The sequence below is a fragment of the Artibeus jamaicensis genome, unplaced genomic scaffold (assembly GCF_021234435.1).
Source record: "Artibeus jamaicensis isolate MK-2021 breed Jamaican fruit bat unplaced genomic scaffold, CSHL_Jam_final contig_1016, whole genome shotgun sequence".
Taxonomy (NCBI): Eukaryota; Metazoa; Chordata; class Mammalia; order Chiroptera; family Phyllostomidae; genus Artibeus; species Artibeus jamaicensis.
In genome coordinates, this window is record NW_026521195.1 from 7,422,569 (window position 1) to 7,448,451 (window position 25,883).

A 25,883-nucleotide genomic window follows, 5' to 3' on the forward strand; every position below is an offset into this window, starting at 1 on the left:
CTTACGAACGTGGTATTTCTTCACCACATGGTCGTGGAGAGGTACTGTGTGCAAGGTGCTGTTCTGCTGAGAAGAATCAGACACTACTCCTCCCCAGAGAAGCTTTAAGTTCAGCTGGGGAGACAGCCATGTTAATAATTAATAAAACTTCAGGGTAGGCAGAAGTAAGGAGTATAACATGACTGAGCAATATAAGAATAAGTGATTCGTTCTGATGGGGTGACCAGGGGAAGCTTGACTGGGGAGAGGATGTGAGAAAAAGTAGCACTTCAGTACACACGGTTAACAAAAATGCCCCATAAAACCAAAGTTATACAAATGAGAGTTGACCTGTTACTGTTCTGCACCAAGAACAGAATTTCCGCTGCACCTAACCACCAGTGCACACTCATGGCCAGTCGCCTCATTGGGGAATTTGCTTATATCTATATAGCTGACCCTTTCCCTAACCTCAAATGGGAACATGTTTTCAAAAACTGGCCATAGAGTCCCTGGACAAACCGACTGAAAATGGACACTCTGTGGTCTCCATCAGAACTACTGAGTCAGGGCCTCTGGAGGAAGGCCCTAGAATCTACATTTTTAACAAGCTCCCTATGGCTTGTCTGCACATTGAACTTGAGAGCCATCAGGGCTGGAGCCCTGGGCGGGGTGGTGGGGACAGAGGACACTGAAGGCAACATCGTCACCACTGACTTATGAATGACCCACAGCTGTGTGACAGAGGCGGGGGTCAGATAAGTGTGAGTGTGAGGAGGCAAGGAGAGGAGAGGCCACGGTGCCAGGGACACCAGTGTCTGTCCATCGTCCCCTGTGCTCAGAATGCTATTGCACACGCCCACCCCCAACTTGTACACAAGTTCCAGTTCAGTAGCATGGTCACACTGTTTTTTAGGCTCTCTAGTTGACAGAAGGTAGTTTGCAACCTAAATCTATCACCCAGATGTTACATTAAATACAAACACACGAGATCTTTCAGGAAAAATCCAGCCATTGTTAATATATCGAGAATGGTTTGTGCAGCATCAACGTGACCTGGCAGCCAAGGAGAGTGGACTGGAATGCGCATGCGTGAACAATGATGACTTCACTGTACTAGTCAGTGGGGGTGGTAGACGCCATTGAGTGACCATGTGTACTGTGTGGCTGTCACACTCAAAATGACTGAGCAAGTACAGCAACAAATCTGCAACAAATTTTGTGTTAAGCTTCAATACTCCTTTTTGGAAACTATTGTCATGATTCAGAAGGCCTCAGCTATGGGCAACTGGTGATCGGCAGCTTCATCACAACATACCCACTCATGGATCACATCTCATGTGGAGTTTTCTGGTGAAACATCACATCACCCAGGTGACTCAGTCCCCCTACAGCCCGGATTTGGCACTCTGCGACTCTGGCTTTTCCCAAAACTAAAGTCACCTTTGAAAGGGAAGAGATTTCAGACCATTGATGAGATTCAGGAAAATAGGAAGGGGCAGCTGACGGCGGTCGGGAGGACTGTGTGAGGTCCCGGAGTGCCCACTTTGAAGGGGACTGAGGCGTCATTGTCCTAGGTACAATGTTTTCTTGTATCTTGTATCTTCTTCCATTAATGTATCTCTTTTTCATAGTACATGGCTGGCTACTTTCTGTAGGACCACATGTATATTTATGTATGTATATGTGTGTATGTGTATTTATGTATTCACATACACTCATATATATAATCTAGCACAGTCAAGGAATAATGTTTTGTTCCGATTAATCAAATATTCAAACCAAGGGTTAATATCTATGGTTTGAATGACCTCATCAGTTTTCAAAGAACTCTAAAGCAATAAAAGATATCTACCTTCAAAACTATCTGGAACCTAATTTAATTTCTCTTTGTTCGCATAAAAAAAAGTGCTTTTTCTAGTCTCTTGGGGCCTCGGGCCATTATTAGCATAAATGCTTGGTAAAGATGTGTGGGGTTGAATGACCATCAATCACTCTCCTACTTTGGTCCTTCAGTCCAGTTGCCACAGTTCCCGCCAATCTCCCCCCACGTGCCCCCTGACGCTGGCCCTCAGGTGGATGTCCCCTCCCCCACCACATCAGAGGGGTTCTGAGGATGAGCAGAAAGGCCCATCCATTCAGAGCCGGGGTTCAGAGAGTGGGGTGTTCACATTTTGCGCTATCACCACACTTTGCTTCCAGCTTGTGAACCCAGTGTGAAGTCACCCTGAGTTGAAAGTCCCCCTCGTGGAGACAGGTGGCTGCGACTCTTCTGCGTGACTCTCTCCAGTGGGAGGAGTCTGCAGGAGTCCAGTGGGTTGGGCTGGAACTGCTGAGTCTCTAAGTCAACACCAAAGACCCAAATTTCCATATGCTTCAGTATAACACCAAAATCTGAACTTGGCCAACTAGTGCTCAGAGTCCTTTAAGCAAACTTTTCTTGGCCCTTCTCTAGCATAAGATTTATAGGAAATAGATATTTTTTAAATCCCATTTTGTAGCCACTCACCTCCATGCTCAGGCGCTCATAGGGAAAAGGCAGTAGCTGTCACTGTCACATGCACCCCCAGCACACCCCAGAACCCCCAGAACCCCCAGCACCCCCCAGCACCCCCAGCACCCCCAGCCCCCTCAGCACCCCCAGAACCCCCCAGAACACCCCAGCACACCCCAGCATTTCCAGCACGCCCAGCACCCCCAGCACCCCCAGCACACCCCAGCACGAGGGGGAAAGCCTGTCCCTCCTGGACTGACCAGATCCCAAAAGGGAAGGCTCCCGCCCCCTTCCCTGCCACCAGCCCCTCCTCAAATTCTAACATAAGTCACTTCTTTGGGAACAGAAATTTCCCCGCCGGGTGGTCACCTGTGTGCTAATGGGACTCAGCATCAGCACATGGGTGGGTGGCCCTGGGCACAGGAGCCATCACTCCACACGTGCCTGAAAGCGGAAATCACTCCCTCGCCATCTGACAAGCCCACCGCCCCCCAAAGAGCACCAACATGGGACTTGGTGGGAAGCGGTTTTGGCAAAGCGCCTCTGGGGGGGGGGGAGACTGTCTGATTCATCCTTCACGTCCCCGCCGTCAGGAAACGAGTGTCCCCCGAGACAGGAAACACTGCTCCGGGGATGCCTGACGCGACTGCTCTTGCACCACCATCCGCAAAGCAGGTGGGACCCAGGGGGCGTGAGACCCCATGAGCTTCTGAGAAGTGAAGGCTCAGGACGAGGCAGATGTGGGCGCAGAGAGGTTTTACCGGAGCAGAAGCTTCCAGCACTTTCCACCGTGGACACCACGCGGGGGCACTGCAGCCAGAGGGAGCAACAAACGGCCCAACCATGGTTCAGGCAGTCCTCTTCAGTTAGGAAATGAAATGAAATAGGAGTCCCCAGTAATTTTTTTAAATAATAAGCTCTGAGAGTAAATATGGAAGAGAATAAAAGGGTCATATCCTTGCTTGTCGACATGGAAGCAGTGAGAGGTTGAAGGAACCTTAACGCTATTGCTGCTGTGCACAGATTGGCCTCAGAGAGAAACCTGGGAAGTGAGGCTTTAAGATAAAATGTTTACGTAGAAAGAGGAAAAGAAATTAAGATAAAGATGCTAAAAATGCCTCTCGCTGAGGCCGGAGGGAGAGCAGCCTTGGGCCCCCCCGGTCTCTGTGCCTGTTGCGGAGGTCCGGGCCCGTTCTCTCCTGGGGACAGCTCTCCTGAGGTCCCCACAGCCGAGAAGGCCAGAGGCCCGACCAGACAGGCCTGGCACACGGAGCCCGAAAAGAGGAGGCTCGCCCACACCTCGCCGCCTCCACAGCCACGAGAAAACATCTGGGCGACGTCTCTTTATTTGACCAAGAGTTATTTTGGAAGCATGTGCTTTTATACACTAAAATGGGACATTGTTATCTCCAGTATCTTGATGGTCACTGTCGTTCTCTTTGAAGTGTCTCTGGGGCCCCCTCACTCATGTTGCAGGTCCTCTCCCAGGGTCATTTACTGTCATTCCATCAAAGCAAGTCATTCTGGGGACACACTGCGGTCAGGGAAGAAGCTACCACATACGCCCTCTGCTTCTTCTCTTTAGTTGAGTTGCCTGAGTGAAGCCTTCAATGCCATTGAGGTTACAGACCTTTGACTTTCTCATTTGGCAGATCTGACTTAGTACCACCCATTACCTAACATTAAAAAAAAACCTCATTATACTACACGACACACACATACAATAAGGCCTTTGTCCTTGAAAGAAAAACATAATTTTCAACAGAGTCAGCTCCCCGAAGCCAAGGGAGCTAACATCCAAGACCTAGTATAAACGTGAAGGCCGGTGTCCAGGTTTCGGAGTGCGTCTCCCTGGAACGGGGAGGAAGTGACGAGGACACAGTCACAGGGACCAGAGGCAGTTTCCACAGTGACTTCGGAAAGCAGAAGTGACATAACCCCGGACCCTCCTGCCCTGTCCCCTGCATGGCTGCCTCTGCAGCAGGCTATTTCTAGAAGAGGGAATGTTCCTTTTGTCACCAATAAAAGCAGGTCTTAGGTCTTACGAGTCTAAATTTTCAAATGCGAGTACCTTCCTTTTAAAGGAAAGAAAAGTGTTTCTGTAATGATTACTTAGGATGTCTTTTATAGAGCTGGTTGACCTTCTGGGACAAACTTTCTGGGAGAAGCCTGTTTTGGAACTCGAGTTCATTCTGGGGGGAGCTATCCCCAGTGTTAACAACCCCGACTATAAACAGGAAACTCCAGGCCGACTCCCACTCAAGTCCCAAGGTTGCAGACCTCTCACTGAAGCCATGGGGCTTAAGGGACGAGGTTCTTAGACTCCTCTCTTAAGACATAAATTCACCCAAGGACACCCCACAACACAGAACATGACGGAAGAGAAGAAGACGCAGACTCGTGGAGGGGCAGACAGGACCTCTGGTGGAAACGTACAAAGCTGTATGGATCTGTCGGGTCCACGTGTCCAACCTGACACATCAGTGTCAGTCTGGACTAGCCCGTGAGGCCCCCTTCCTTCGGTACACACAGTCTCAGTGGTTGATCACACAGCAGGACCCCACATGCTCCAAAAGGGGGAGGCTCCAAAGTACCAGGCTCAGTGGGTCCACTCAGTAACTGGTTTCACATCTTTCCACCCATTGTCACTTCCCGATTCAGTGACAAGTGCCAGAAAAGGATGACTAGAGCTCAGTTAAAAGCAATTCTGTGATTAGCTGATGAACACCAGCCAAGCAGGTAAACCTGTTTTTAGATAAAAATTGAGGAGCAACCCATCATGCTAACCCCCAGTACTGCCAGGACAATCCATGTTGTAGCAGAAAAGCCAGCTGTCACCTCTGCTGAAGTTCTGGTGTCAATGCAAACAGAAATGCAAAGTAAACACAGTTCACCCTGGCTGGGTGGCTCAGTCGGTTGGAGCATCACCCTGTGCACCAAAAGGTTGCGGGTTTGGTCCCCAGTCGGGGTCCCCAGTCGAGGGCAACCAACCAATGTTTCTCTCTCAGGCCAATTTCTCTCTCTTTTCCTCCCTCCCTTCTTCCTCTCTCTCTGAAATCAATCAACATCCCTTTGGGTGAGGATTTAAAAGAATGAAGTAAATACTACATTCCATAGATGGTGACAATACACTGCAGGAAGAACAGCCTACTTAATCCCTCCTAGAAGTAATTACGGAGCAGGTAGATGCCCCCAGAAGCCATCACTTCTGAAGTGCTTATCGTGTTCCAGTCCTTATTTTAAGACTGCCATGTGTTTTAACCTACAAATCTGACCAAAGCACTATGGTAAAGATAAAGATGCCAAGATACAGAAATATTAGCCAACTTACCCAAAGCCATCCAGATATTAGGAAGTCAACATATGAACCGCTATATTATCATTCCTAAAAGTTATCCTTGTCCTTAAAAATAAATCCACTCACACTATTTACAGGCAGCTTTCATGGGCATCAGTGAATTTAACCTAATCATATCTGTTCTATTAATTGATACCGCCAATGATTGAGGTCTACAATATCATTCCCCCAACAGATGAAGCTGAAGGGCAAACACACGCACCATTGTGGCTTGCCCTATACTCACAGCTAAGTCTGTGGGAAAGCAAGGCGCCTGCTCGGTGACCCGCAGCCACCAGGTGGCCCAGGTGAGACTTGAACCCATAATCTCAGACACAAAGACTGGCGCTCCATAGCTGTACTTCAATAACAAAACGGACATCAAAAATTCAGTGAAATAAGCCCTGGCTGGTATGGCTTAATGGATTGAGTGCCAGTCTGCAAATAGAAAGGTCACTGGTTCAATTCCCAGTCAGGGCACATGCCTGGATTGTGGGCCAGGTCCCTGGCTGGGGGAGGGTGAAAGGCAACCAATCAATGTATCTCTCACACATCGACGTTTCTCTTCCCCTCTTTCTCTCTCCCTTCCCTCTCTCAAAAAAAAAAGTTTCTTGAAGATCTAGCTAAGGGATTAAATTATGTCATAATATTTTAAAGTGCCATTGGCAGTTTAATAGAGAAAACATGAATGTTTACAATGGTAAGTTTTCATATCAGACGGGCTCTTTTATATTACTGCTCTTTTCATAATAAAAAAAAAAAGCCTCAATGTGGCCTTGTCCATTTTGCACTTAACTATAAAAACATTCCAAAGGCATTTGCAAAAATATATTACTTTTATCCATGAAATTAGTTTTGTTTTGGTACCTTTTAAAATTTCATGTGGTATTTACTCCCTTTTTCTGAGATCTTTTCAAATCCAAGTTTGGAAAATCTGTGAGTTTTGCACTCAATTTTCAAAATCCCTACAGCAATCTTAGTCTTGGATTTCTGTCAAAGTGGGATCCACCCAAGCTCCGCCGACCAACAATTCGACCCTCGCACACATGTGTGGCGTGGACGTGGGAGGCAGGCACCGTTACCACTTGTTCCGGATCGTCTGAGACAGTGAGGAAAGCTCTTTCTTTGAGAATCTTCTGGAATTTTCAGCCTAATCTGCAAACATGAATAATACTGGACTTTCTCCTCTTCAAACATCTTCTGTCTCGGCCTGTGCTCTCCTGGTTCTGCTCTTCCTTCTATAATTCCTTTTCCATCTCTTCCATGGGTGTCTCCTCTCCTGCCCTCTTCAATATAACCCTTCTTCTCCTGACGTTTTAGACTCATTTTTTGACATCTCAGCTTAGACCCCTTCCCCCAAAAAATAATTTATTCCCAAAGTCTTGAAGTTTATTGCAATGCAGACAGTGAATGAATTGGTGTTTTTCTAGTCCTGCTTTCTTTACTGAAATCAAAATTTCTTGATTTCTTTACTGATTTCTTTCTTCCTTGATTTCTTCATTTCTTTACTGAGTAGGCTCTGCATTTTGAAGAGCCTACTCAGTTTCCCTACTTGGAAGGTCAACCCAGCCCAGCTCCTCAGGTCTAACCGCATCACCACCCACTCGCGATCCTGGTCTCATCTCTTCCTACCCTGGCTCTAAGAGTCTCAAAGTTCCCTTCAGCCACCCCCTCTCTCACCTCTGCCATCTGTTCTATTGCCAAGGGCTATCCGCTGGGGCCCCAAAACTGCTCTATAAGAGTAGGGGCCCCAGCACACTGGGGCACCTTTAGATGGTGAGCCACCTGATTTTGATTAGTGCATAAAGTTTGGGCGACACTGAGAATACATAGTATCGTGGCAATAAAAAGTTTGCCAAATGGGTCATGGGACAGCAAGGTGTCACAATGAGTAAGAAATGAAAGCTGATACCCAACATATGATTTTGAGAGTGAGCTCTAGGAAGTGATCCATTGGATTGAAGTAGCAGCACCTGCTCTAGAGACACCAAGTAACATGCAAAGTGACTGCTACAGAGACACCCTGGCATGTCACTCCACTGTAATGACAACTGCATCTTAACTACCACGTCTTGCTGGGCATTGTTTAGACACAGGGATGTCAAACTCATTTTCACCAGGGGCCCCATCAGCCTCATGGTTGCCTTCTAAGGGCCAAATGTAATTTTAGAACTCTATAAATGTTAACTACTCTTTAACTAGGGGCAAGGAGCTCTACCCTTCAAAGGCAATTGCAAGGCTGATGTGGCCCCTGGTGAAAATGAGTTTGACAACCCTGATTTAGAATCTTTTCATCCAAATATTCCAGAACTAAAAGGTACTTGAAGACATTCAGAAGGGTGAGTCACACTGGTTACTCCAATGCCGCCTTTCCATTCCTGCTGCCCGTCCTGCTCAGCTGACCACAACTGTCCATACCCCAGCCCCTCCACCCTCTGAACACTGACAGTAAAAGCACCTAGAGGAATTTATATGAAACACACTTATTACGTCCTGTGGCTGCGCAAAACTATTAAATGGCTCCCCCCATTAACGAGTGGAACTAACGTCCCTGCAATTGTGCTCCAGGTTCTGCCCTTGCTGGCACTGCTGAGCAGTGGTGCATGGGACTCCACCATCCCCACACGGCCTGTGCACACGCTTCTCCATGCCTTCCTCCACCCGTGCCTTGTCAGGACAGTCCTCCCCCCGCCCCTCAAGGTCCTAGCTACATACTGCCGTCAGAGTTCACCTTCAGCCCCTCAGCACTTGGGTTCGAGTCCGTTAGAATGCTTTTCCGTGACGGCTGTCAAACTTATTTGCACGTGTGTCCATCCCCCCATTAGGCTGTGAGCGAGAGTCTGTCCTGTTGGTCTCTGCCTCCCCAAGGCGCCCGAGCAGCACAATGCTTCAAACACAGAGAAGGCTAAAAATAATAAAATGAAATGGAAGGGGAGAACGAAGTGTGGAGAGAAGGAAGAAAGAATAATATTATTGAATTTATAACCTGCTATCCCTGGTGCCTTGAGTGGTGTTTTATAGAATTAGAGCTGGGAATCGAGAGGTTTTAAAATATACACCCAGCTCATTTGCTGAACTCGACTAAGTTCAACAAGCACACTTGACCCCCCAGTGCCATGAAAGGTGGTGTTATTTGTATTCTTTTATAGCACAAAGGAGTCAATTTATGCAATCAGTTGGACAGAAGTACCATACAAGAGGGTGTGAAAAACTGATATCCTTTATTTATTCAACAAAGTTTAGTAATTGGCTTTATTTGCCCTCCTTTTGCCTTGTCTGACTTCTCGCATTATTATGTCCTGTTCTCCCGCCCTCACCGTGCCTGCGTCTGTACCCCTACAGCACATTTCCCAACACAAAACACAGTTTACTGCTGATGTGCCCTGGGAAGACCGGTGTCACAAAGAGAAATGAGCGTGTGTTGAAGATGGACAGGGGTGGGGCGGGGAGCACGTGAGTTGGGAGGCAGCGAAACCCACTCAGGTCTGGATGGGAGCAGAGAGACTTCCGCATGGCGGGCCAGGAAAATCCCCACGATGCCAGACCACTAGGCAGTTTTTCCAGAATTACAGCGCTCCTGAGTCCCAACCCTATCCCTCTGCCAATAAAAGTACAAGGGAAGGTGACCCCACAGGCGCAGAGATGTAAATACTGCACAGAAAAATGAGGCCCCTCTTCTATGGAAAGTTTTTTTGTGTGTGTTTAATGGAGAACAAGAGGCAAACTTGTACCGGGGCCCACAGACCACTGGACCAAGAAGGAAGCAGCGCAGACTGGCTCCAACCAAGTCTGCGGGGACAGAAAACCCCTCTAGTGGGGTCCTGTTCATGCGGAATCATGGGTGGGCTTAGCATCTGGATGCTACGTCTCCTCTCCATCAGCTTCCTTTTTTTCCCCTTTTCTAATGAGGCTTTACAACCTATTCCACGTGAAGGAATGAGAACTCCAACAAGGACGTCATCGCCAACGAGAACCACTCTTGTTGATAATGAACGACTCTAGAGAGCTCTGGTACACTAGGCCTTCTCTGCTGTATCTCCTGTAATTCTCTCAGCAAACCTGTGGGCTCGCCATCCAGATGAGGAAACTGAAGTTTAGAAAGGTGAGATGACTTTGCTGAATTTACCGCCAGAAAGTGACAGCGCTCAAATTGGGAGCTAGGGCCGTCTGGTACCAGACCCAAAGCCCTTAGCCAAATTGCTACGATGCCCACCAAAAGCCTCCTGAACTGTGTCTTCCTTTGAGAGGACCTTCCAAATTCCAGACTTGGTGTATGCCCCAAGACCAGAGTCACTCTAACTGCCCCCAAGGAGTGCCTATGTCTGCTTTGGGGACATTGAAATTACTCTCCAAAGGCTCTGGAGGTATTTTTAGACGTCTCTAAACAAGTAGCAGAAGCGAACTGGTTTAGTAGAGAAGGCACGGGCTTCACGTCACAGCCTGTCTCTTAGTAACTGTGGACTCTCAGGACGTTTGCTCTGCTCTGGGAGCCCCAGGAAAGCATGGGGAGAACTAACTGCCTCGATGCTGGTGTTGGCCAAGGGGCCAGCACGACACCGTACATTCATTACCTTCCCCCCTAAAACTGTTCTATTCAATTCCTTGTTCTATGGGTAGGCAATTGGTTACAACACCTTCTATGCAGAGAACGAACGAATGAATGAATGAATGAATGAATGAATCCTGATCATTTCTTTAGTGAGAATCTAAAGCCTAAAAATGATAAAAAAACAATGTTCAAAAAGTTATGGCATATATTTATATGTGCATGTATTAAGTGAAGTGTCTTTCTGAACACATCTGGATTCCTTTATATCTCTTCTTTCTCTCTCTCCCCCTATCTGCACCCCAATGCTTTTCTCTCTCTCTCTCTCTCACACACACACTCACACGAATTGAATCCTGATGCAAAGTTATCTCTCATTCCCAAACATGTGCCTAACACTTGTTCAGATAATAGATACCTATTCTCTAGCCAGTTAATTTGAACAATAAAAAACATGAGGATTTTATTGAGATAAGGCACCCAGGAGAATCGAAGACGCTGGTAGCTACTTGTTTCGTGATGGAAGACTTTTGTGATTAAGAAGTAGAAGACAGCAGACAAAGTCTCCTATGTTTTCAACACTTGCTGGGCTCCGCGACAGGGGGAGGCCCACTTCTGGTGACACCAGACTTCACGTTGCTTTTTATGAGCAGAGGGTCCATTTCTACATTGCACCTCTGGATTTAAAAGAGGAAATTTAAACTTCAGAATAATGTTTTTTTGCTGAACAAAATGCCTGCCAAACTAAGCTCTGACTGACTTCTGGTTTGCAAAGTCCCAGCCTCCAGAGTTTTCTCCAGTTTCCAGCACTGGGCCGTATTCACGGGCTCTGCCATCTCCCCCTCGGCTTCAGTCAGGGAAAAGGGTGACTAGTCAGAGGGACACTCTCGGGTCTTCTTGGGGGCTTTGGGGATGACCAAAAGATCCAAACAATTGCTTTAGACTCATTATCTGGACGTGGCTGGCTCCTATCAGCTCCACCTTAGAGAGACCACCAATGTGTTTTCCTAGGCATTATGGGAAAAATAATTCTAGCAAAAAGGGATAAGAAAATCACACAAAACAGCGTTAAGTCTGGGCCTTCCTTCCTTAGTCCCTGAAAAGAGCATGTTTGTAAGGTGGTGAAAAGCCACACTTTGCTTCGTAACTAAAGAATGGAACATTCTGCATGGTGAACCTAAACCGCCTACCCCGGTTCCCCAGATTTCAGGCCAGCGGCCCAACTTCTCGCCTTCCCCCCTTGAACAGAGGAACCAAGCTTTTTGTCCCACACACTTTAAAATGATATCCATCACCCGCTAACAAACAGGTTATTCTTGGACTACGACCAGTCCTGGCAGGAGGCTCGGGTCTACGCAGGCGAGGACAGATGAGAGGGAAAGGACTCGGTTCTGCCTGCGGTGGCCACGGCGGCCGCTGTCATCCTCAGAATTCCCACAGAAATGAGCTCATCCTGCCTCTGAAACCTTTCGGAGCTCACAAGTTTACAGCAGGCCAAGTCCTGGGGTTTTCAAGCTCCTGCACTGTAATTATACGCAGGGACCTTGTGCTGCCCGCTTCCTCCCAACTGTAACGTTCTATGTCTTTTTTAAGCATCTGTTGAGGTTAACTTTTTTTTAATACATGTTATGAAATAAGATACGAGCGTATGCTCAGCCTTACGCACCTTTCTGCCAAAAGGCTGGACCAACACAAACTAAATGTGACTATTTGCCTTATCCGAAGTACAGTTTTGACTATTACATACCCTCTTAATGGACACACATAAAACTAGTTCACAACCGAAGCTCCCCGCAGGTCAACCAAAATCATAACGAGATTTTTCCTTTCATATAATGCGATTAACAAATGTTAGCCAAGCAAACTCCTACGAGCCTCAAAAGAAAAAAAAATAACTCAAAGCAACGCCAAATAGTAAAGTAAATCGACAGTCTTTCAGTTTTCTTCTTGCTTTCTCACATGGTCATGCAGCAAACAGTCCCCTTCACTTGGCCACAGGCACGGGCTCCAGAGGCTGACGAAGCCGAGAATGAATTCCAGCTCCCATATTTCCTACAATGTGCCTTTGCAAGCTACTCACTCCTCTGGCCTCAGTTTCCTCATCTGTAAAATGTGGGTAATAGCTCTCAAAAGACTTTTTCTGAGAATCAAATGAAAGCATGCTGATCTAGATAAGTGCCGCAATTAAAGGTGACTGTAAATATGAGTCACCATGGCTAATGTCATCAGTCTGTTAAACAGACCTGTCTTCCAACCAGAGTTTAAAAATATAAGCAGCCTCATGGCCTCTGTAGGTGCTAAGAAACCCAGAGCTGCAGTGGGTCCCACAGAAATTTACAGGCACATACACAAATAGAAGTTTGGTCACCCATCTACTCTCACTCAGTTGCACTGAGTCATTACAAATGCTAGGGAGGCAAGAATGGCTATAATGGTGTGGGCCTCGTGATGCTAAACCCATGCACAGGTCACAGAACACGTCACTCGGCCTTTGGGCTCGGGCAAGAGCTCTGAGTAACTTCAGTTGGGTCGCCTGAGTCTCGACTTAACACATTTAGAAAGAATTCCTGACAGCGCTCACACAAGACAGATACCTCTAAATGCAAGTGAACCCACTAGCCGTCTAAATTTAATCAACACTTGCCTGAAATACATAATATTTTCACTTGATTACCAACAGATGCATTTTTCCCCCTGAAGAGTTGCTCTTTGCCCTCCCAGGCCAGGCTTCTAACCTCTGTCTTATCATCAGCAAGGCTCCACTTCTAGAGGAAAGAACTCTTTTCCACCAGGGTGTGGTACTGAAAGGGGAATGCTGTGTGGAGAATTCTTCATCATGCTATTCGGGAACAGTGTGCAAAACCCAAGCCGTACATTTAAACTTGATGCATACTAATACCACCGAGGAGGCAAACAATATTTTCATGGGTGCCTGGGGCTCCAAGCACATTTAAATGTTAGGGTCATTTCCAGTTAAGACTAAGATAATTCACTCACAATATAAAGATAAGAGAAATTGAAACCAAAGATTATCTCCGCCCCCTGTTGGTGCCCCCAACACATCCACTGCACTTGGAAATATATGACTTTGCCAGAATTTCAACGCAAAGCTTCTTTTCAACAGGTCCTTTAGTGAAAGATCATTAATGAAAATTCATAAACACAAAAATCTGAAAAGCCTGTCTCTCTTAGCTCTCTTTTCTTAAGGCATCAATATTTATCTTACCGGCATATGTAAGACATTTTCACTTCTGGTTTTGTTGATTTCCTTAGTCCTCAGAACCTGATAATCATTTGAAGGCACTCACCTTCACCTATTTATCATTCGCAACACTGACCTCATCTGTTGTCATGAAAAAAAGTCTGGGTAGTTTAAACCCAGATGGCTTGGCTTTCCCTCCACACAGAGGAATCCCTTCGCCAGCTCTATACAGAATGTTGATCAGATAACAAATACTCATCTATTTCTTTGGAGCTTTACATTCAATGCCCTTAATGTATTTCCAACAGGAAGGGTTTTGTGGTGTGTAGTCTTTAATCAAGAGTTTGCCAAAAGTGATTGGCATGTAAAAAAAATCTCTCTTAACAAAAGCATTGTTCTTTTTGAGTGTATTATTTCATCTCAGAAATTCTTATTCATATAATTTAATCACCACCACGCGGTTACTTACTAGTTATTATCATTAACTATAAAGCTAAAGTAAGTTGAAACAAATTCTTGGGTTTTTTTTTAATCTGCTGCCACTGCCAGGGTTAACTGAGCAGCTGACAGCCAAGCGTTACTCTCTATTAGGGACTGACTGTCCCTCCTGACTCATCCTTCCAAGTCAGAAATGTAATGAGGACGGTTGTTGAGAGTTTAGGCCAAAACAGGCAAAGAAATCCCAGATTACATCTGGTCCCCCTGCTTGCCTTTTATAACTGTCACTTCTGTTTTCCTTGTCATACCATATCACTGGTGAGATACCTAAATGTTATCTCCCATTTTCACACTGAGCTCTTGGGACAGAATGAAGGCAGAGAGTCTGCTGGCGCCTAGGATTTGATGGTGACAGCCATTCGTGGGAACAGACAGTACAAATGGTAATTACCACGGAGACAATGCCATGTGAATTCCGCCTTCAATGGGTCTCTGTGCAGACGACGTCAAGGATAAGCATCCCCAGCCTGGTGACGTGGAAATCACCAAAGTCCATAAAGCTCAGAAGTTCAACTGAATTCAATTCACCAGCTATTTTGTAAAGACCAAACGCAGTGTTTGAGATCTGAGATCTAGTCCTGTTATTATCTTTAACAGCTTCACCTGGTCTGAGGGAGCAACTGGCCTCCCAGGACAGGGTCCCCTTACTTACCAGGCAGACGCACACTATACAAGGGTTGTCCGTGATGAATGGGATCTGGAGGACCTCGCCTTCATTTTCACATTTTGCAACAGAACCTGGAATGAAGGAAAAAAATAATTTAACCTTAGCTTACTGGCATTATTACAAAATTTGAAATCTTTACAGTAATCCTTTTTGACACAACTACCCAAATTTCAGAAATTCCTAATGAGTTTTAAATGGTCACACTCACACACACAAAAAATCCACCCCCCAAATCTACTCCAGTTATATTAAAATAGGTTGTGTTTATTTTTTTGATGACCCATAGATTTTTTTGTTGTTCTTATATGGTTTAAGCACAATTCCAAGTATTTCATTAGATCTCTAATAATACTCCTTTGGAAAGGTCTTTTGGCACACAACCCCATATGCAAAAAAAAAAAAAAAGTTCAAATTGGCCATTAGGGCAGATTTTAAATTTGAACAAAATTCAGGACTGTGTTAATGAACAGGCCTTTATATGAATGTGCCTCTTATTGTCTTGATTTGAAATCGTTTTTTGAAATACAATCTTCTTTCCTCTTCTCTTAGAAATTGACTCAATATTTTCTTTTCTGCACCAGGTGTCAGTAAAGTATGTCCTTCAGAATAGCAGCTGAGGTCTTCACCTGCCTGAAAACATATAATTACTATATCCTGCTATTATTGCCCCTTTAAAATATGGTAGTTTCTTTCAATTCAAGGTCTGAAGAGCGGGGGCTCAAAAGCGCTGCTAACGCATAGGATATAAGGGAACCTTACAAAGTCAGAACGGCAGGGTGTGCAGAAAACGATGCAAAGGTTTCCTTAATTGCAGAGGGGGGGAAAGAGAACAAAATAAGGATCGAGGAAAACATTTAAAATAAATAAGGGGATTTTTAAAAACTCAGATAGAACCATTTCTATCACTATATTGACGTCAACATCCACTCAGCCCTCCACCCCTTAACCTACTCACTGCCTCCCTCGCCTGAACCCCCCGGGCTCCGCTTCATCCCCACCAGCCAGAGAGGAGCAGGCGCCTAGGTGCTCGCTCCGCACCCTCCCTTCCCCCGGGCGAGCTAGCGCCTCCTTTCCCAGGTATCAAGCCAGCATCCCGGAGGGCCGGTCCCTCCCGCCCCCTCCCCTACCTGTCAAGAAGGAGGAAGCCAGAGACATGGGGACCCCCGAGCAATTGAGCAGCAGCAAGACGCAGCAGGTAATCCCAGGCGAGCGCCGGCAGGGACGCTCAGCCAGAGCCCTGACGCCGGAGAACCAGAGCATCGTCACCTGGAGGGAATCCCGGGCGACTGCAGGTCCCGCGCCGCAGCCTCTGCTCCACTACGGCCGCTCGCAATCAAAAAGGGCTCTCAGCCGGCGAGTCAGGAGACAGTCCGCGAAGGAGGGAGGCGGGCGCCGGGGAGCAAGGGGGGGGGGGAGGCGGGAGCGGGAGGCGAGGGGGGGGGCGCCCGGGAGGAGGGGTCCTGCGGCCAGGTTCTCCAATGCGGCTTTTTTGAGGGAGTTGCTCCCAAGGCTTAGTCGTCGGCCCCTCCACGCCAGATACGGGGCCGGGAGGAGGGGGTGTGGGAGACGCAGGAGATAGGCAGACAGGACTGGCAGCGCCGCCCGCTGCGCACCGCGGCTCCGCCGCCGCCCGGCTGCAGCCACGGCCCGGGGCGCCGCCGCCGCGCGCGTCCGGCTCTCCGGCACTCCCCACCTCCCGCCGGCCTCCAGCTCTCCGCAGGGCCGGCGCGCGCGCTCGCTCCCGCGCCCGACTCAGGGGTGCTCTGGGCGCCTCCGGGAACCCGCTGGGGGCGCCCCGGCGCAGGAGCCCCGCGCCCTAGACACGGCTCAGTGGGATGTCCAGACCGCTCCCCAGCGCCTCGAGGGAGGCCACAGTCCCCGGGGCTTAGGTCTGAGCGGGGCAGGCGTGTCACCACCGGCCCACGCTTTCGGTGCCTCCTCCTCTTCCCCAGGGACCCTCCCCTAACCCGGGTGCCTCACCACCCCTGCTCATGCCCGGGCGCCCCCATTTTAATAAGGGAACATCAAGTGGGGCTTAGGCGTGCCTCACCACCCCTACTAGCTCCCATGTCCCCAGCTTTGGGAAGGAGCGACAAATTGGGCACAGAGCGGGAGGTGGGGGTGGCGGGTGCAACTTTTCACTCAGCTTTGCTTCCCTCGGGCGGGGGGATAGGAGTGCGGACTGGCGGGCGGAATGGACCGAGGGGTCCCAACCAGCACCCTGTGGCTCTGTGTCCGCGAGTCCTGACACTGCGGGAGGACAGAAGTAGAAACTACACGCAAGGTCGACTAATAAACGCACAGAGGCGAACGCTTTTCGCCCTGAAAAAAGAAACGGTCTCTCCAAGTCTCCTCCCTTTCAACCTCGGACGAACCGGGGCGGGGAGACGCTGTTGGACTAATCATTCATTCACCCACGGGAGAGGGGGGAACGCGCGGGGCCGGGGAGGCAACCTCGCGGGGGGCCTCCACCGCAGCCTCCGCGGCGGGGAGTCCTATTGCCGCTGCTGGGGCCCCGCTGCGCCCTTCTCGCGTCGCAGCCGCGGGTGTCGGGGTGTCAGACCCTGCGCCCCGCGCGGATCCTCCCTGCAGAATCCCTGCCACCCACGACAGCCGTGCCATCCTCTGCTTCGAGGGAGGTGCTGCGGGGAAAAGGAGAATATTTGTAACTGAATCACGACGGCGTGCGGTAGGAACTAGGAGGTGCTTGGGAAGTGCTGGGTCCTGACCATCAACGGTTTTACGAGCTGGCCGGGGGTCGCCGGCTCCTTCTCCCCGGGAGTGGAAACTGGGTCCCGCACTCTCCACCCTCCTGGGCCGGCCCGGGGGTGCGAAGCGCTCTCACTGACTAGCCCAGCACTTCGCTGGCTCAGCGGAGGCACTGGCAGTCTCCCTGGAAGGTGGGTTGCCTGTAATGCCAGAGAGTATACCTTTGAAAATAAATGAGTCTGTTCGCTGACACAGTCGGGTTTCATCTTAACCCCTCCCACTTGATCGGGCAGGGGCGGGGGTGTTTATATGTTTTCATTTTTTCTAGTGCTTCAGAGGTTTTACTTAATTAATGCAGCGTTGCCAACCTCCCTACATGCTGAAGAGCCGATAGGGGTGTGCATTGCTCTGACGTGGGAAGAAAATAAGAGTGGGGAAGGCTGTCATTAGCTTGGCACGCTCCATTTCCTTCTCAAAACAGATTTTTAGGGTAAAACTGAAATTAAAAGAGATGAAAGATGATGTGCCGTTGGTTTTTTCCCCCCAAATAACCACCAAGGCTGGGCAGCTTCTTGAAAATCAGAGTGTGTTTAATGTGTTGACAAATCACAAAGAGAACATGCAAAAAAAAATCCAGCCTTCACCTCCCAATCCATAGTGACTAATCAAATAAAGTAAAAACACTTCAGGTGAGTACCATCAGTCGAAACCACTACCTCTTCTACCTAAAAAGATTCTGTCTGCATGGGGTCCTCACATAAAGATGTTAATAGTGACCCAAGGGAAATGGAATAATGAGAGGGCTGGGTGGCCTTTTATTGCCTTAGACTTCAGCAGCGGACTGTGATTAACACACTAGGGGACTGTGGGACAGTTGAAGAGTGGACGTGACTTACTCTGCTATGTCTTCCCTGGCACCAGCCACACATCCCCAAGGGTTTGCAAGACACAGTTCTTTATGATGGAAACGAGGGGGCTGTGGCATTTCCCTGCCCAGGGGCATGGTGCTTGTGCAGGTGGGGTGCACTGGAACTGCCCCTGAAGGTACAAGTTCCAAAACCACCTGGAAAACATTTCCATCTACCTGGAAGTTTATGAATGAGGAAGATGTAGAGATGCCTTTGGCACACCTGTCTGAAAGAGCACCCTTCTCCCCAAAGGGCTCGTCAATCAGAATATTTCTGAGTGCAGCCAGTGCTGTTGCCACCAGCCCTCTGGTGACTGGTTCTGCAGCAGCCACTTGGTCTCTGTGTACACAAAATAGAGACATTCTGGAGTCAAAAAAAAAAAAAAAAAAAAAAAAGAGAGAAGAGGAGGCAGGCCTACACTGAAAGACGCACAGATCTACTTTCACTTTTAAAATAAATGGTGATACTATCTAAATCCAAAATACTCTTAACTGAAATAAAAATGTGAACAAAATATGTTTGGCTCTGCTTATGGCACTTTTCAAGGGGAAGGAGGTAATAGGGCCCAAAGAGCATATTTAACTCTGGGCCTGTCCCAGTTGCAGACGAAGCGCCATCTCTTCCTCTTTACAGTGAAATATAGAACCTAATCAGACTAAAAGGGAACCAGGCCTGTACAGGCAGGAGCAATTCTCCTTGCAAAGAAAGCTATGAGGCTGAATTTGCACTGAAAAATCCAACTAAATATAGAATTTTGTAATGTGGACTCAAAGTTACTTCAAGAGACATTGCATTCCCCTGGCTGGTGTGGCTCAGTGGATTCAGTGCTAACCTGTGAATCTAAAGGCTGAGGGTTTGATTCCCAGTCAGGGTACGTGCCTGGGTTATGGGCTAGGTACCCAGTTTGGAGAGTGTGAGAGGCAACCAATCAGACATCCATGTTTCTCTTCCTCTCTTTCTCCCTCCCTCCCCTCCTCTCCAAAAGTACATAATGTTTTTAAAAAGAGAGACTGCATCAACTCTTTAAAGAAAATAAACAGAAGGAAATAGACCTTTCCAAAAGGCACCCTAGTGATTGTGATACCAACCACTGGGAATGGCCAAAAGTATCCCAGAAGTGTGTGAGGGTTTTACTTTGCAAGATGCAGGGCTGGGCGTTGTAGACTTGACAAGGGAAGGGGCTACGAAGGAGCTCACAAGGGAGATGTGACCTGTCCATAAAGGAATGCAGAGCACGGTAGGAAGTGAATATAAGAGGAAGAGGTGAGGTGCCCTGCCTCGGAAGCTTAAAGAAAGACAAGATTAAGCTTCCTGGAGGAGTTGGTACAAGAGCTAAGCCTTGAAAGGGGAAGGCTTTACTAGGGGATGGGCAATCTGAGAACAGCAGAGAGTACTGGCAGGGAGACACCGGGTTTGCAAAGAGAACGGGGAACATCTTTCGGGTCCTCCTGTGAGCTGAGCAGGAGCTGGGGGGTAGGCGGGAAGGTAAGGAAGACCTTCTAGGCAGCACTTGAAGGATCCCCCTGCTCCCTCCACCCCCTCCAACCATGAGCAACAGGAACTTTACCACAGAGTAAGATCCTAATTCTTTGAAAACTGCTACATTTATTTAGAATGGAAATGATCTCTGTAGGTGGATGCAGCACGATGCACCTTCAGTCCTCACGAATCGCCATTTCCACGCACAGCTGACTACTTTCTGGCCAGTGGAACAGAAACGGAAAGTGTCTTTGACGGGGGGACATACTCTTTCTGTTTCCCTTCCTCCTTTCTGATGGGTGGAAGGTGAGCGTAAACAATGAAGGAACCACCTTGACCCATAAAAAGACCCTAAGGAGAAAGGGACCTGGCTGAGCAAGAGCAGCAGACATCAGACTCACGTGAAGGGCAGAGATCCCTGGGCTGACCGTCCAGGTGGAGGACGGGCAGCGCCTATCTTACTGAGGTTCTTTGTTAGGGTTTTTTCTCTTCTTACTTCCAAATAAATCTTCAGCACCAAAGACAAAGTGCCTGATAAAAAGCGAAATATATTCATGAATTTATTAATTAAAGGTCGAGGCACTTTCAGAGCCAAAGAACAAAGCTAAGATTTCAATCACCTGTGGTCCCTGTTTACATATGTCTTCTGAGTTTTAGGAAATTTAATAGAACTTATAATATTCTTTCTTTATAAAAAAAGATGTGAAAATATTTCTGCGCCCCGTAGGCAGCAGCACTAAGCACCCAGGGCCCCTCGGCAGACGAGTGGGGCCACCAAACGTGCGGCATTCAGACAGTGGAGCACTACTCAGCCTTTGAAAGGGAAGAAAACTCTGACACGTGCTCCAGCATGGGTGAACCCTGAGGACTTTCTGCTGAGTGAAAGCCTATTCCAAACAGACAGATGCTGTGACAGCCCACTCATGTGAGGCCCCTACAGCAGTCAGATTCCTACGAGACTGGGAATAGAATGGTGGCTGCCAGCAGCCAGGGGAGGGCAGGATGGGGAATTAGTGTTTCACGGGATGGAGTTTGAGTTTTGCCAGATGAAAAGAGTCGGGAGGCTGGCAAAGCCCTGTGATGCGAGGACCACCATTGAGCTGTACCCTCGAAAATGGTTAAGACATTACTGTTTGGTGTTTTACCAGAATTATAAATTTTAAATGATTTTTAAACTTTTGTATTTTCGTCCTTGTCACCTAACTAACAACAAAATTGTTGGCCCCCAAACGCAGGAAATACAGATTGGCAAAGAAAAGTAGGTTCTGTATTACAACCTTAGAGGGGCTGGCTTTCTGCGAAGCAGCTTATAGCGATGACTTCATTGAATGCACGCCACAGGCTCATGGGGCAGGTACTCTCATTAGCCCCAGTTTACATCTGAGTAAAATTAAGCTCAGAAGGTTGAGTAGTAAGTAAATCATTCAAGGTCACACACAGGGATGGGATGAGCTGGAATCTGCATCCAGGTCGACTGACTATGCAGCTCAGGCTCTTATTGGTTAATGTTTCTGTTGCTAATTATTCCCCGGCAAAAGCATTTTTAATAATTATACAATATTCCATTTAATGAAGATAACATATCCTCTTAAATAATCTCCTATCTAAGTTGTTTCTAGTGTTTTTACTACTACAAGAGACACTTCTATGAACAAACATCCTTTTACTATTCATCTTTAACTCCTTGAGGATAAATTTATTCATGGGCAGATAAATTTATTCATAAGGCATGTGCATTAGGCTTCTGAATAATATTTTTATACATTCTTCATCAAACATAATTTATCCCTTTGGTCTTGAAATTGTTACATGCTAGCCTAATAGGCTTGCTCAAAAAGATAACAAGTCATTAGGAGCGCCCAGCTATTTCTTAGTTATTTTAATAGACTATGTAGATGCAGAGGATATACAAGTAATTTAAGGTCTTGTTACAAATAGAACACATCCCACTGACTTTCTAGACTTCACTGATTACATGGTAGACATATTTGCTTAGGGAAATCTTCAAACAAACAATAATGACTTATTTGAACACTGTCAGCTGCGTGACAGCATATCAAGTATCCGTGAGGTGAAGGTAATCATCAGTTCCTCCCAGTGTTTTCAGCAAGCTCTTCCTAAAACAGTCTTTCCACTTGAATTCTCATTGGTTTTTCCTTCCCCGAGCCACACTTTCCAGTACTTCCCATCAGAAAGACAGTGATCGTATTAATGAACAATCTCAGCATCTCTCAGAAGACAGCCAAATAAAAAACTCAAGGGCCCAGGATTTAATTCATCAGAAGGACCCCATCAACTCTAGCTGTATTTATCGTAGTTTGTTATCAGCAAGATTAGTGGTCATCACGGAATGAACAAAACTAATTTCACTAATGTGGAGAGCATTCAAAGGGAATTCTTTGAAACTAAGCCAATGACTTAATATCTAGTCCCAGTCTGGCTGCTTGACATTCTAATGACTTGAGCAAATGAATTAACTTTGTGAGGCTCAGTTTCCCCATCTAATAAGAGGGTGAAATAGCATCACCTCTGCCTGCTTGTCAGGGTTGAAAGCAAAATCATTTTATGAAGTGGTACATGAAGAAAGGTAACTGAAAACTACAGATTTTAGATATGAAAGGGCCCTCAGAAAGCATCTAATCCTACTTCTTCATTATACAAATTCTTCAACTGAGGTTCAAATAGATTTAAGTAATTTGCCCAAAGCTATAATGGACATGAATTTTTTTCCAGAAAAGCAAGGACTTTCTTTGAGAAATACTCCTCAGAATATGCGTTTTACCAGGATCTGACAATCATCACGCAGTAGTTTCCTCTTGACCATGAGCAAAGAGTCCAAGAGCCCCAGTGAATGCCTGAAACCAAGGATGGTACCAAGCCCTCTAGATATACTATGTTCTTCACACACGTACTTATGATGACGTTTAATTTATAAATTAGACACAGTAAGAAGTTAACAAGAATAACTAATAATAAAATAGAACAATTATAGCAATGTACTGCAATAAAAGTTACGTGAGGGAAAGTCTCTCTCCTTCCCTCAGTCTCAAAGTATCTTGTTGTGCGGCACTCACCCTCCTTCCTGTGATGAGGGGAGATGACACAATGCCCACAGGATGAGAGGACTAGAGGTGAGTGACAGACGCATTGCAATGGAGCATCACACTGCTGTGGGCCTACTGGCTGTACATAACAGGCACTTTTCGGCTTCTCTGTGGTATGTCTGAATTGCCAGCATCACTACTCTTGCACTTCAGGACCACTGTTAAGTAAAATAAGGGTCAGGTGAGCACAAGCACTGAGACAGTCTGTCTGATCACCAAGATGGCTACAAAGTGACTGAGGGGCCTGGGGGCGGTGACACGTACAGCCTGGAGACCCCGGGCAAAGAGATGAATCACTTCCGGAGTAGGATGCAGGGAAGGGCATGAGGTTTCATCATGCTGCTCAGAATGGCACACAATTTAAAACTCATAAATTGTTCATTTCTGGAATTTTCCACTTAATAATTTCGGACTGAGGTGGACGACGGGTGACAGAAACTGCAGAAGTTGAACTCTCGGTTAAGGGTGGACCACTGTACACACACACACACACACACACACACACACACACTTCCCTTAAACAGGGAGACAGTAGCCCAAGCTGGAGCCTCTCACCCCTCTGACCACCTTCTTTGGTCCAGGGTCAGGAACATGACCCCAGCTCTTCTGGACGTTCACACTTGAACTGAAGGAAAAGTACCCTTTCCTCTCTGCTTGGAGCCTGCCATGTGGTTTGGCCTGGGTAAATATTGGCAAACGTAGGTATTATTGACAATAATAATATGCAAAGTTAATATAGCAATATCTAGGTACTACAGCACATGCTATAAGCTAAGGGTAGGAACCTTTGGCGTCAGAGTAGGAACTGCAAAGGAGGAAAGACAGACCGACCTTGCTGGACCCCTCAGGTCACAGGCCACAGACATGAGCATCCTGCTTCCTCACTCCGGAGCACCCTCATCTTCACAGCCTCAGTCAGTCTTGCCTGTGCAAACCTAGCAATCAATCTTAAGGCCATTCAAGACAGTAAATCACCTTTACTGAAAAACTACTGTGTGCATAGCAGGTACTCTGTTCCCACTGAAGTGACCATACTTTCTTACAGTTTCTTCTCATTAAAATTGCTCTAGTTTCCACTACTCGCTTTGAGACATTATATTCTCCAAAATATAAGGCAGTCATTTATGTTTAACCATTTAAATGCATATGTTTTATTCATGTAAATAGGAAGTGATGGGAGAGAACGCAACACCTTTGCTGACTATTTTAATTGATGTTTGGGGGGGAAATCAATTCCAACCAGAAGAGCTAGTTCTGTTGCACTTCCCATCCCAGTGAGGTTTATGATGGAAATAATTGCTGGGCATTAGCTATTGTAGTAGTAACAGATGCCATTCAATGGACCCCAGACAAAACAAACAACTAAACGGCAGTCTATTTATGGGTCGCTCTAATTCTTTACTGCTGCTATAAATAGCTTGTCCTTTGGGCGTCATAATGGGTGTTTGCTTTCTATCACATGTGATTGTGTTACTTTTTGCTTTTCAGCATCTGGAGACTCTGATAAGTGTAGCATAAATGAGCCTTTAGCCTACAGATCAGAGTGATATGAGTAGGTGCTTCTTGGCTTTAAAGTGGGTCACAGGGTCTACTTCTCTGTCCTTCGATGCAGTCAATTCCCTAAATGGCAAAAGGGTCCAGCTTAAAAAGCCTGAAATAGCAGAAAGGTTCATTTTGACCTGTTTTTGTAAGTTAGTATCATCCTTATTCTCCCTTAGAGTTTGGAAAATAATTCTCATGTTGCCTAAATTACACTTTGATTGAAGGCAGAATCCTTTGGGTCACAGGGTTCCTAAAGATAAATACTTTATAATCCAGGCAGGGTGAAGGAATAGACTGTCCTGATAAATTCAGTCTTCTCCTTGATAAAGTATTTTGGATGGAATGTTTAGTTTACTGCTTCTCAAAGCTTTAGGAAACCATACCATTAGTATGCAAGCAATGAAAATTTTATTTTGACCATTCAAAGGTCAAAACTTTGAGATCCTCAAATTGCATGAAACTCCAGGTGTGGCCCTGGACCAGCAGCATCTCCAACAGTGTCTGCATCACCTGGTGACTTAGTAGAAACAGAGCATCTCACACCCCATCCCAGAACCAGTGTGTCAGAACCTGCATCCCAACCAGTTCCCTGGGTGACTGACATGTGCACTCAAGTTTGAGAAGCACTGTGAGTGCCACAGGATGGTCAGTCTAAATGGAGCCGAAGTGCACCCAAATACTGATTAATCCATAAGGAGTTGGAGTTGGTAAAGGCCAGACAGGGCACCTCGTTCCATAGGTCAGCTTACGACACTGATTCGCTCAGGTTGTCTTGCATGAATAGACATAACTTAATTTACAAATGGACATAGATTTAGGCCCTGGGAATAAAGACCTCGCTCCCATACATACACGAAAAATGCTGCACCAACCTGTTCCTTTGAGGAATCCAGATTTTCAAAGCCATAGCTCAAGGTCAAAGCAGCATTTCCCGCGTGCAGACAGAAGCTCTTCGTGGTTGTTGGTCCTGTTTGTTCAACTCAGCCGGGTGTGCTCTTCTGCTTGGGGAAGATGGAAACCAATGTGTCGGCCACATGTTCTGACTCCCATGGACTTTGGGATGTGAGTGGCACAGATTCTGAACAGTTATGAATTGGATCCCTTAACCCACTTTGAAATGGGGATAAGAAGACTGATGCTCTTTCTTATGTGGGTGAAATGCAATAACATGTGCCCTAAGTCAGTGCCCGGTACATGGTGCTATGTTGATGTGACATTTCAATGTGACACTTCAATGTGACATGTCTGAGTGGAGCTTTGTCTGGTTTTATTTTTCACTTCCCCCTCTTAGAAATAATGTTTAGAAACATGTTCAGAACTGTCGTGTCCCAGGGCAGAAGCATTTAAAACCTGTAACAAGGGGAGCTCCCTATGGCTGCTGAGGAAGCTAACGATCCTGCCTGGACCCAGTGCCCAGC

The 25,883-nt window shown here is 46.8% G+C and overlaps 1 protein-coding gene across 3 annotated transcripts in view; it reads right to left on the reverse strand.

Annotated features, from left to right (window-relative positions):
- BMPER (BMP binding endothelial regulator) overlaps positions 1–16,361 on the reverse strand; it is a 232,772-nt gene extending 216,411 nt beyond the window's left edge. For all 3 annotated transcript variants that reach the window (XR_008390935.1, XM_053661716.1, XM_053661710.1), the window contains exons 1-2: positions 15,851–16,361; positions 14,709–14,794 (exon numbers count right to left, since the gene is read on the reverse strand). Coding sequence is in view for 2 of the 3 variants with exons in the window: in XM_053661716.1 (XP_053517691.1) it covers positions 14,709–14,794; positions 15,851–15,983 (219 nt within the window). In the remaining variant the exon portion in view is untranslated. The remainder of the gene's footprint in view (positions 1–14,708; positions 14,795–15,850) is intronic.
- Between the last annotated feature and the right edge of the window lie 9,522 nt (positions 16,362–25,883).